Here is a 13,026-nt window from a genome sequence, read left to right as displayed (position 1 = left end):
TAGCATGCTTGGACCATATACCCTTAATATAAAGAAAAAAAAAACCTTTGAACATTGTTTGTTGGAGTGGTATGGGTCTAGTAACTCAAACTCTTTGGTGTATATTTTAAGATTGAGCAAATAAGTACATAGTATTAATGTTGTTGGGAGCCAGGTTCTCGACGTGGTTTTTTCCACGTCGAGAAAAAACAAGGGGGAGACAAAAATATAGAACAGGGACCCTTCTCTCTCTCACACACACACATTTCCAGCTCTGCTACAAAGGCATTCCAGTCATTGTTCTTATATGTTTTTTAATTTTTAATTTTTTTAAATTTATCAAATTGTACATTTACTTATTGGCTGCACTGCATAGCTTGTGGGATCTTAGCTCCTCAACCAGGGATTGAACCCGAGCCCTCAGCAGTAAAAGTATGGAGTCCTAACCTCTGGACCACCAGGGAATTCCCCCAGTCATTGTTTTTATTTTTTTAATAAATGTATTTATTTATGTATTTATTTTTGGCTGCATTGGGTCTTCGTTGTTGGGTCTTAGTTACTGAGCACGGGCTTTCTCTAGTTGCAGCGAGCGGGGGCTACTCTTCATTGCGGTTCGCGGGCTTCTCATTGCAGTGGCATCTCTTGTTGCAGAGTTTGGGCTCTAGGTGTGCGGGCTTCAGTAGTTGTGGCACGCGGGCTCAGTAGTTGTGGCTCGCAGGCTCTAGAGCGCAGGCTCAATAGTTGTGGCCCATGGGCTTAGTTGCTCTGCAGCATGTGGGATCTTCCCGGACCAGGGCTTAAACCCATGTCCTCTGCATCAGCAGGCAGATTCTCAACCACTGCACACCAGGGAAGTCCCTCATTGCTTTTAAATACCATTTCCTACTAAAAGGAGGCAGGGCTCATTGGAAAAGTGGCTAATTCCAGGGCAGGGATACAAAAAACACAAGATGAGCTTAAAACCACCTTGTGCCAGAAATTAAGAAAGTGCTCAAAAATAATACAGATAGACACTTCAAAGACATAGAAGCCAGTCTGAGGAAGTTTTCACTGGCCAAATCTGGGGCTATTTGAGCATGCAAAAAAATAAACAAATAAGAACGGTAAAAATTATAACCTGCTGAATAAAATAAACCATGAGTTTATACCAATAATAAATTAACAGAGGAGAAGAGAAAGCTCTTCCTTATATAACAGAATGCTAACTAATAAACAGAGGGAAAAATGGAGTTAGAAAGCACCATTTTGCAACTATCAGAGTGAAGACTGATCCGGGTAGGAATCATCAATGAAAGCTAAATTTAGGGGATGGGGGAAGTTTGGTGAGAAAAGGGGTATCTAGCTAATCTCAAAGTATCTCGCCACATATTATTTATTACAAAAAATGGTAATTATACAATGGAGAAATCAGAAAATATCTTATGCACTTGAACAAAACTGACAGAACCAAAACAGGAGTAAGAGGCACTTTGCATCTCCAGGTATGTGTATTCTGAGAAAGACACATTATCACTTATGTATAATTTCAGTCCAAACTATATAACCTGGACCTAGACATGAAACACCCAAATTGAGGGACATTCTATAAAATAACTGACTTATATTCTTCAAAAATTTCAATAGAAACAGAAAAGTTGATGAAACTGTTCTAGATTAAAGGAAATTATACAATAAGCAATCCTGAACTGGACCCTGTATTGGAAAAAAATTGCCATGAAGGACAGGATTGGGACATCTGACAAAAGTATTGTACCCACCGTTAAATTTTCTGAAGTTAATAACCATACTTTAGCTATGTGAGAGAATATTCTTGTTCTTAGGAAATACATAGTGAAATACTACAGGGAAAGAAGTAAGATGCACGCAAGCTATTATCAAAGAGCTCAGAAAATTATATAGATATTTATCTATCCTATAGCATATTGGATGGATAGATGGATGGGTGGGTAATAGATAGATAGGTAAAGCAATTATGGCAAAATGTTGAAACATAGGGATAATCTGGGATAAAGGGTATACAAGAATTTTTGTACTATTTTTACAAGTTTGAAATTATTTCAAAACAAAAAGTTAAAACACTTCTCATTTTCTCTTTCTCCACCCCCCCACATATACGTATATAAACTCACTGAAACGTATATAGGGTAACTTAGATATGTTTAAAAGAGATTTAGTTTATCAATCTACCTTTTATGATTTGCATACCTTTATCATTTTTGGCTTGGAAATTTAAAATGCTTCTCTTTATTTGCATATTAATAAGCATTCATCATTTTCATCTAAGTACTAATTTTTACAGAATTATAGTCATTTTCTTTATTTTCTGGACACTATTAAATTGTTTCAAATGTTTTTCTTGGCCCTATGCTACTTAAGAAAAGACATTTCAAATTTCCATGTGGCTAAGTACCATTTAAATACTGTTTTTACTATTCATTTCTAACTGTATTACATAACAGGCTGAGATGTTCCACTCTTGTTTTTTTGGGTTTTTTTTGCGGTACGCAGGCCTCTCACTGTTGTGGCCTCTCCCATTGCGTAGCACAGGCTCCAGATGCGCAAGCTCCGTGGCATGTGGGATCTTCCCGGACCGGGGCACGAACCCGTGTCCCCTGCATCGGCAGGCGGACTCTCAACGACTGCGCCTCCAGGGAAGCCCTGAGATGTTCCACTCTGGCTTGTCTAAGTATGGCACTGAGAAAAGGATTTGGTTCTGTGCGTGTGTGTGTGTGTGTGTGTGTGTGTGTGTGTGTGTGTGAAAAGGGATTTACACAGACTTGAAATAAAAACATAGATGAACAGGAAGAAGAATGAACAACAGAAAAGATGTATACTCCGTTGTCTATTCTTGACCAACAATTTGCCCCATAAATTACACATCACAGAATTAAAAGCATTTATGGGAAGAAAAAAAAAATACCATTTTGAAACATTGGACAGGAACATTACTTTCTTTTGTAGAGCAAGCATGCACACACATAAAATCTTTAAGCCCAGCTTAATTAGGGGCTCTTTTTAGTGTTAAGATCATTTCAATCTCTTAAAAGGATATCCAAAACTATGTTCTTTTTTTTTTTTTGCGGTACGCGGGCCTCTCACTGTTGTGGCCTCTCCCGTTGCGGAGCACAGGCTCCGGACGCGCAGGCTCAGCGGCCATGGCTCACGGGCCCAGCCGCTCCGCGGCATGTGGGATCTTCCCGGACCGGGGCACGAACCCGTGTCCCCTGAATTGGCAGGCGGACTCTCAACCACTGCGCCACCAGGGAAGCCCCAAAACTATGTTCTTAATGTATGGAAATAAAGTGTTTACATTACAGTAAGAAAACTTAAATCAGTTTGGTATAAGAACAGCTCAAATAAAATAGAACAAAGAGAAGTCTGGCCTACTACCAGGAAAAAAATATATTTTTATTTGGAAAACACTTTATTTGTATCCTTTGCTTTCTCCATTTTGAGATCTTTGTTCTAGATCATTTTGTGTAATTTCTTCAGAAAGTATATACTGCATGGCCAAGAAATGTGCCTTTTGCACTTAATCTGAATGACATCTTAGCCAGACCCTGGAATATTGGCTCCCTGTTCTTTTTTCTCTGTAATGGGTAGATGTTGTTCCACTTTCAAAATTTTACAACTAACTTCCAGGCCGGTCTGATTTTCTTCTCTTTATAAATCAACTATTCTTCCTGTCTCAACTCTTTTCTTTATTCTTGGGATTCAGACAATTCATCTACATAGGACTGTCTTAGTGTGTGACTTTTTTAAACTTGGTAAAGCCATTTCACTCTGAAAACTTAGGTCTTTCTTCAGTTCAGGGACATTTATTTTCAATTCTCTCTTCAATTTTTACATTTTCATAATTCCATTTTCATTTTCTAGAAAAGAGACAATTAGTCACATATTTCTTTCCTCTGATCTTTCCTCCATATATCTTACCTTTCAGCTTTATTTTCTATTTTTTTCCTTTTTGTTGTTAAATTCTTCCTGATCCCTACTTGGGTTTTCAGTACTGTCCATTTTACATTTTATTAATTCCTTTACATATTATATCTCACGGTTTTTGTCCTTTGAAATTCTTTATTTGTTCCCAACATTTCTTTGCAATATTTTCTTTTATCCATTTACTGTTTTATTTTTGTTGTTGTTATATATATATATATTTTGTGTGTGTGTGTGTGTGTGTGTGTGTGTGTGTGTGTGTGTGTGTGTGTGTGGTATGCGGGCCTCTCACTGCTGTGGCCTCTCCCGTTGCGGAGCACAGGCTCCGGACGCGCAGGCTCAGCGGCCATGGCTCACGGACCCAGCCTCTCCGCGGCATGTGGGATCTTCCCGGACCGGGGCACGAACCCGTGTCCCCTGCATCGGCAGGCGGACTGTCAACCACTGCGCCACCAGGGAAGCCCTGTTGTTATATATTTTTAATAAGTTTATGTATTTATTTATTTTTGGCTGCGTTGGGTCTTCGTTGCTGCGCTCAGGCTTTCTCTAGTTGCGGCGAGTGGGGGCTACTCTTCATTGCGGTGCGTGGGCTTCTCATTGCAGTGGCTTCTCTTGTTGTGGAACGCAGCCTCAGTAGTTGTGACGCACGGGCTTAGCTGCTCTGTGGCATGTGGGATCTTCCTGGACCAGGGATCAAACCCGTGTCCCCTGCATTGGCAGGCGGATTCTTAACCACTGCACCACCAGGGAAGCCCACTGTTGTTGTTATTTTAATCTTCTGTTTCCTCCATGACATCTGCCTCTGTGGGAGCCACCTGTTGTGCTTTATCGAACTTGGTCACCCTCCTTCAAGGCACTGGATGTTCTTGAATGCTTTGTGCTCTCCTTCAGGTCAGGCTTATGGGGTTGGGAGGCGGTGAGAGGTAAGGGAATGAATACCCTTGGCTCTCGGGTTTCTCAGAGTATGAGAAAGATTAGGCCTCTCCACTTATCCTGGAAGAGGAGCAACTCAGACCAATCAGTACTGACGTCCACTGTTATCAGGTTCTCCCAGGAGTGGGGAGGCCCAGCTTTTCCTTCTCCACATCTGAGGGGATTTTCTCTTGACTCAGCCGGCTCGATCCATAGAGAACATCTACAGGGTCCTCACCAGCCTCTGGTATTTTCACCAATAACACTCCGTTGGTGCCCTCTACAGACCCTGGGTCTGCACAGTCTCCTTGACAACTCAAAGTTTCACTCATGGCTGGGTTCCACTCCAGCTGCAGCCGTATTTATCTTACTGTGTGTCATCCCAGCAGGAAGCAAGGGGGATGCAAGACCATGAACAAAATCCCTACTCACTAGCAATAGCATGTAACCATTCACCACCACCTAATTAGTTCCTAGATGAGAGAATGTTTATCTCATCTCCTCTAATGAGAGAGGCTGTTATCTCTCTTCGGAAGAGACCCAGAGAGAAGAAATCAGTTTCCTTTATTTCTAGTAAACAAGAGTCCTGGGTAATTTACAATGTATACTGGGAGTCTGATGGGGCTTGCCTGGAGCAGGCAGATGTGACATGTAGCAATTAAAAGTGGAATTGCTAGGGAAACGATGTCCCCTGACCCAAGTTACCGGAGGACAACAGAGATGGGAACTGTCTCAGTTGTAGAAAAGAAATAGGGCATTCTTTCAGTTCCTTAAATAGGCCATGCTTCTCCCTGCTCAGGGCCTTCTTCACTGGTTCTCTCTGCCTGGGCTGCTCCTTGACCAAGTGCTTCTCCCATCTGTCCAACCACTCTTGTTCTAACTTCAGTCCTAGCTGAAACACGACTTCTTTTTCTATTTTTTATTTTTTTTAGTTGCAGATGACTTTTTAAAAAATAATTTATTTATTTATTTATTGGTTTTGGCTGTGTTGGGTCTTCGTTGGTGCACAGGGGCTTTCTCTGATGGCGGCGAGCGGGGGCTACTCTTTGTTGCCGTGTGCGGGCTTCTCATTGCAGGGGCTTCTCTTGTTACGGAGCACGGGCTCTAGGCACGTGGGCTTCAGTAGCTGTGGCACACGGGCTCAGTAGTTGTGGCACACGAGCTCTAGAGTGCAGGCTCAGTAGTTGTGGAGCATGGGCTTAGTTGCTCCGCAGCATGTGGAATCTTCCCGGGTCAGGGCTCGAACCCGTGTCCCCTGCATTGGCAGGCGGATTCTTAACCACTGCACCACCAGGGAAGCCTGAAACATGACTTCTTTAAAGAAGCCCTCTGATTCCCCAGACCAAACAAAGCCCTCCCTTTAGAAAGAGATCACTGATTCTACCTCTACTTCTCTTTCCTGGTACTTAGCACTAATTTCTTTTGTTTTTTTCCATTATTCATTTAATATACATCTTTCCTGCTAGACTATAACCTCCGTGAGGGCAGGGAGTGACTGTCTTATCCACTGGTGTCTCCTAGCATGTACAGGTCCAGGTTCGTACTTAGCACTTAACTACTTGTTAACTGAATAAAAGCTGGAAGACATAGAAATATTTCTAAGATTGAGATAGCAAAATAGAGAACAAAGAGTGAAGGGGAGCCGAGATGGATCAGATGAAAAGGAAAAAGAGATGATCCCATAGGGACTCAAGGGGGAAAAAAGTGAGAGAATTGGCCTGTGTGAAAAAGATTAAGAAAATAAATCTGAAAGCCAAGATGAAAGTGGCTTAAAAGAGCTTTCGTGCCTGAGCTCGACGGAGGCATTCAACCCAGTAAAGGGGTAGGAGGAAGCCACCATTCAGAGTGGAACAAACCCAGCATGTCACACAGACATAAATGCTCAGAATACACATCTTCAAGGAAATGACAGGGTCACTCAGGCTCTTATGCACTGTGTTTCTCCTGAACATAATTCAGTTATTTTCTCAATATACTCATTAAAGTGAATTCTCAGAACAGAAAGAGATATATTCAAATAAAGGTCAACTTTTTTTTACATTTCAGACAGATGTATACCAGTGATGTTTAGCTCTGCCAATGATTGAAATTTTTAAGTAAATAATTCAACTCTGAATTCTCTCTCTCTCCAGTCAGACAAATGGTCCTGCTTCCTGCCAGAGATGGGACTGGTCTTTAGGAGGGGCTTATGCATCCACTGGAAATCACACCGCTTTTCTAGGTCAGGGCCATTTAGCTCCATCCCCCAGAAAAGAGTTTTCATCACTTGAGAATCACAGTGAATGAGCCCCAACCCAGCAAAGCAGTGGAAATGATTCCCCCTGATAACGTGTACATGATGTCAAAGGAACTTGGGAAAGATTTTTTTTTAAATGAGGAATGTGAAATTATTCTGCTTTTTCTTTGCACTTTTTTTTTGGCGGGAGGAAGGAGTAAAATTAATAAAAGGTATAACTAAAAGAGAAGAAATAGGTAACCTATATTTTCTATTTCTGGTAATTCTGAGTTGACTAAAGATACATGTCCAAAAAATTAAAAGAAGTACATTTAAGGAAGAAGAGACTTTTAAGTGATAAAAAGCTTCCAAATAAACAATTTGTTGTTGTTGTTAATAAGTAATCTTATGATGATAATGCAGGTGCAGGCTTATAGAGAAAGAGAGAGAAAGGAAGAAATGGATTGGCATTTTCCTCCTGAAGTGTATGTTTTCTGCCAACAGAATTATCTTTGTCTTTAAACAAATCAGTTTAGTTCAAATCAGCAAAGTAGATAGCAGAGCCCCTCATAATTTAATCATCAGACATAACTATTGTTAATACTTTGGTATATAACACTACATACTGTATGCATTAAATATGGTTATATAATATATAGGCTCTTCATTATTCACAACAGTCAAAAAGTGGAAACAACCCAGATGGCCATCAACTGTTGAATGGATAAATGCTGGTTCATCCATATGGTGGAAAATTATTCAGCAATGAAAAGAAATGAAGTAATGATACATGCTACAACATGGGTGAACCTTGAAAACATTACATGCTGAGTGAAAGAAGCCAGTCACAAAAGACCACATATTGTTTGATTCCATCCATATGAAATGTCCAGAATAGGCAAATCCATAGAGACAGAAAGTCGATTAATGGTAGCTTAGGGCTGGGGGGTAGCACAGGGAGTCACCACCAAGGGGTACGGGGGTTTCTTTTATGGAGAACAAAAATATGCTAAAATTAGATTGTGGTGATGGCTACACAACCCTGTGAAAATACTAAAACATACTGAATTGTACACCTTAAGTAAGTGAATTATTTGGCATGTGAATTATATCTCAAAAAGCTGTTTTTAAAAAAAGGCAAAAAATATTCATACAGGCTGTTCTGCGACTGCTTCATCCCTTCCTTAATGTATCACAGACAACGTTGCATGTCAATAAGATGTGCAACTACACGGTTATTTGTGACTACAGTATTTGTGTTATTTGTACAGCGTTCCACCATATGGATGTACTGACATTTACTTACTTAACGCTTTATTGTTAGACAGAAACTTATTTCCAATTGCCGTGTTAAACACCCATGTATGTACACATGTCTTTGCACACCTGTATGATTATTTTCTTCGGAAACAAAGAATAGACCTGAGGGCCAAGGGTCTGTACTCTATAAAATGATACATGTTGCCTAATTGCCCTCCAGAAAGGCCATACTAATTAACATTCATCGCAATGGAAAACAAGAATACTTTTCTCTCTACGTTTCCACCAATGCTGAGCATCGTAGAAGTAATTAACTTCTGACAATCTTAGGAGACATCAATTTTTAAATGTGTATTTCTTTGATTATTGAATTTAAACAGCATATTTTAACAGTCACTTGATTTAAAAAATACCTATTCCTCTGCCTTTCGTCCAATTTTTTGGTCATCTTTTTAAATTTTTCTAACATATGCTACAAATTGTCCTTGCCAGTTTGTCTTTCAGCTTTGCTACAGCATCTCTCCCTACACGTTCTAATGTTTTCTATACTTACATCTATTATTCTTTTTCTTTATGGTATCTGGCTTTAATGCTAGCCTTTTACCATCCCAATGTCATAAAAATAACATCCTGTATTTTCTTCTAGCACGTCATTTTATTTCGTTTCATTTGAATCATCCATTCGTGCTGATCTGCGATCCTGTGGCTTTCCTGAGTTATGTCTGGCCTATGAAATCTGTTGAAACAGACGACTCACCTAACTGTTGAGCCCACTGTATGGCAGTACCGGTGTCTGCTGCATTGCCTTCAGCTAAGCACACCACTTCTTGCCCAATCTTCCACCCAATTAATGGATAAAAGCCTTAAAAACAAATAAACAATATAAGTTATACAATAAATAGTGAATTAATTACAGAGAAGTCTACAGTGGAACAATTTGATTATCTCAAAAACTAGCAACATGCCTGTGGAGTCAGACTGCCTGAGTTCAAATCCCAGCCCTCTCTCATTTTCTAGCTGTGGTCTTACAAGTTTCTAGTTTCTTAGTCTCAGTTTCCTCGACTGTAAAGTGGTCTACCTTGGGGAGCTTCTGTGAAAATAAACTGAAAAAGGACTTAGGGCAGTGCCTGGCATAGAAAAAGAACAATAAATATTAGCTTTTAGTAGATACAAGCATATCTGTGTCTCTAGAAACACAAACAATATTTTAATTGAGAAATTAAAGGTTATTATGAGATTGGTTTGTCAGACAACTAACCATGCTATTGCATTTATCTGTAGTTACTAATTTTTTTTAACTCTTTATTGAATTTGTTGCATTAGAAGGCAAAATCTTAACCACTGGACTGCCAGGGAAGTCCCCTATCTGTAGTTTCTAAACAACGTTCCTAAATAGAAACAATGATCATTCTTCTGTTTTTTTTTTTTTTCATTTAATTTAATTTTTATAATGATCATTTTTCCAGCTTTCATTTTCCCAGTTAGGGAAAAAGGAAGAACTTTAGGGGGGATGAAAGGCAAGAAAAACATTTTTAAATCCACCTCTTAGTAACCATGTTAGGAGACCAGAGCTCAGACTAAGAGCCCCAAGCTCTCCTGGGTGTAGTTACACAATCTAAATTTCTTGGTTTGTGCATTCCAGGATTTCCTCCATTAGAGAGAGCAAATTCTTAGCAATTGTCATTAAAACCCTAAATATGCATGGATCACTAGTTGAGAAGTACCACCGCCAAAAAGTATCACAAAAAGAAGAAATTCTAACACATAAAACAAATTTTAGAGGCCTAGAAAGATGTTTTCAACAAATATAACATGTATTATAGGTAAATGTTTGGAAAGCTGACCAAAATACCCTAGTCTTTCTGAACTTTTCCCTAAAATCTTTCTCATTTTTTAGTGCTTTTAATTTAAGAAAAAAGGGAAATGGGGATTAACTGTCTCTAAGAAGAATAATGAAAAATATTAGACAATATCCTTAATATAAAATAAGAAAATAGTGTCACAAAAGTTAAACAAGTAAAAAGAAGGGATATTTTATTAATAAATAGGATATATTCTAACTACCTACCTCCAACACTCTGTTGAGGGTTATTTCCAGTATTAATATCCAAAAATGTCCCAGTTCCCATGGTTAACTTCACATCTCCTGTCTGGAAGCAGCATTCTCCAAACATGGCTGATTGCTGGTCAGCAACCTGCCAAAAACATTCAAAATAAGACCTTGGGCCCTTAGCAGTGTTCCATTTCACTGTATCCCACTGTCTTACTTATTGTATTCTCATGGTTCACCATTTTATTTCCTTTTCCTTAAAAAAAGGAAACAGAGAGCAACAACTATATGATAGGAGTCTCTCTAGGACTAATGTTATGGGGATAACTAACGTGTCTCAGGAATGTTCAGCAGTCTACCTACGTCACCACTTTTAAGTATCATAAGAATAATCTTAGAAATAAAAGTCAGAATAAAATTTGTCAAGAAAAAAAAAATTTGTCCAGAAAAAAACAACTAAGATCGTTCATTTGCAACTTGCAAGCATTTTCATTCATTAGTCAAAATAACTGGCCACACAAATTTCTCTTTTAATAAGAGAGATAGGTGTATAAGTAGATGTAGGTTAAAAATATACATTTCCCAAACAAACATTTTTGTTAAAAATAATTATAACTTTTTTTTTTCCCCACATCTCACGGCTTGCAGGATCTCAGCTCCCCAGCCAGGAATTGAACCCAGGCCATGACAGTGAAAGTGCCAAATCCTAACCACTAGACCACCAGGGACTTCCCTGTCACATTTGGTTAATGTAACTACATGTAGATATATATACAGCAATATTTTAAGGACCAAAACTCATCTGAAGAATGCTTTCTCACTAATCTATGTCTTCTAGCCATACCTTAATCTAAACCTGAGCCTACTAAGACTGATCCTCTCCAGGAATTTGTAACTTGAGAATTTAATTCCCCTCCCCTCACTTGATTTCTCCACCTACCATCGTGACTGTTCATCTAGGGACAGATGCTCTATACCTCCTGTTTAAGCTGTTACAGGAAATTAAAGGCAAGATCTGAGTTTCTATAATCAAGAAAGAAACCTCAAAAATCAGAAACAGCTAATTTTTCACTCATCCACAAATTCTTTACCAGCTAAGTAGATGCTGATGAAGGATTTTATAAAATGTAAATATATTTCTTCTTTACTTTAATTGCCCTATCACGGTTTATCATTATACTATGTCATATATAAACTAAGCATTGGCCCCATCACGGTTTTTTATCTCAGAGTATTAAATACAAGCCACACATTACTCAAAATACAACATTTTAAAAAACTTTAACATAGTTTTCTGAAAAACTATATATAGAGAAGTCAGAAAAGGTTATAAAATATTTCCATGATAGAACACTGGCCCACGGGTCCCTTTTCCAGAAAGTGGAGAACACTTCTGATTATATTGAGAGCCCTTTAAGTTAAAAAGAAAAAAGATACTTTAACTTTATTCTGCAAGGACCTTTTTTGTTTCTTAAATCTAATCCTAACTATTCATATACATTCATTTAGTTTATACTATACAAGGAGAAGCCCTCAAGTTTTCTACTTACCAAGGCCACTACTGGTAGAGGCACGCCAAATATCTCTTCATCCACTGATCCAAAATTGTGGCTTCAAATAAAATTGGTTAAAAAGTAAGTTATAGCTCTAGAAATATTAATTCTAAAATTCAGCAAATTGTTTTTAGCGTAGGCCAAAAAGTTACATAATGAACATACAAGCACCTCAAACGTATAATAAGATGCTTTTCCCCACACAGGTCAGGTGAATTCAGGGACAATTTTGCTGGTTTCTATGTCTGATTTTCATTATTACCTTGTATCCTTCACGGGAGGCAGCAGAAAGAGCGGGATTGAAAGCAGGGAGGTGATGAGCTTACTCCAACACATCTGAGCACAGAAACATGTCATCAGAATCCAAGCTAAATTACAGAAAAATTGGTGACTCAAAAAGAAGGGAAGGGGCTTTCCTGGTGGCTCAGTGGTTAAGAATCTACCTGCCAATGCAGGGGACATGGGTTTGAGCCCTGGTCCGGGAAGATCCCACATGCCAGGAGCATCTAAGCCAATGCACCACAACTACTGAGCTTGCGCTCTAGAGTCTGCGAGCCACAACTACTGAGCCCACGTGCACAACTCCTGAAGCCCGCGCGTGCCTGGAGCCCACGTGCCTAGAGCCCACGCTTCACAACAAGAGAAGCCACCGCAATGAGAAGCCCGCCCGCACACCGCAACGAAGAGTAGCCCCCGCTCGACACAACTAGAGAAAGCCCGTGAGCAGCAATGAAGACCCAATGCAGCCAAAAGTAAAATAAATAAAATAAATAAATTCAAAAAGAAAAAAGAAGGGAAAAAAACTTTACCTCATATGGGTCAAAAAGTCCAGTTGTACTGGCATTTGAAAAATCTGTGGCAAATTCAGAACCTAAATTTATATTAGAAACAATTTATTTATGATCAGGTAGCATAAATCAACACCTATCCCTAGTTTATAGTCTCGACCTTTGTCTGCCCTCAAATTCATTCCAAAATGTGTATTTCCAGTGCAAAGTCTCCAAAGCAATTTCCCACTAAACCTTTTTGAAATTTTATACTTTACAAAAGCACTTTCAGGCACATTTCCATATCATGATTCCCAGTTTAAAGATGTGGAAAGGGGCTCAGAGAAGCAACAT

The 13,026-nt window shown here is 39.1% G+C and overlaps 1 protein-coding gene across 3 annotated transcripts in view; it reads right to left on the bottom strand.

Annotated features, from left to right (window-relative positions):
* GK5 (glycerol kinase 5) overlaps positions 1-13,026 on the bottom strand; it is a 77,906-nt gene that overhangs the window by 19,373 nt on the left and 45,507 nt on the right. For all 3 annotated transcript variants that reach the window (XM_082840279.1, XM_082840280.1, XM_082840281.1), the window contains 5 exons: positions 12,715-12,776; positions 12,168-12,241; positions 11,903-11,963; positions 10,371-10,497; positions 9,060-9,164 (listed from right to left, as the gene is read on the bottom strand). In XM_082840279.1, the coding sequence (XP_082696405.1) occupies positions 9,060-9,164; positions 10,371-10,497; positions 11,903-11,963; positions 12,168-12,241; positions 12,715-12,776 (429 nt within the window). The remainder of the gene's footprint in view (positions 1-9,059; positions 9,165-10,370; positions 10,498-11,902; positions 11,964-12,167; positions 12,242-12,714; positions 12,777-13,026) is intronic.

Source organism: Leucopleurus acutus (assembly GCF_964270905.1).
Source record: "Leucopleurus acutus genome assembly, chromosome: 5".
NCBI lineage: Eukaryota > Metazoa > Chordata > Mammalia > Artiodactyla > Delphinidae > Leucopleurus > Leucopleurus acutus.
This window is presented reverse-complemented; position numbering and strand designations above follow the sequence as displayed.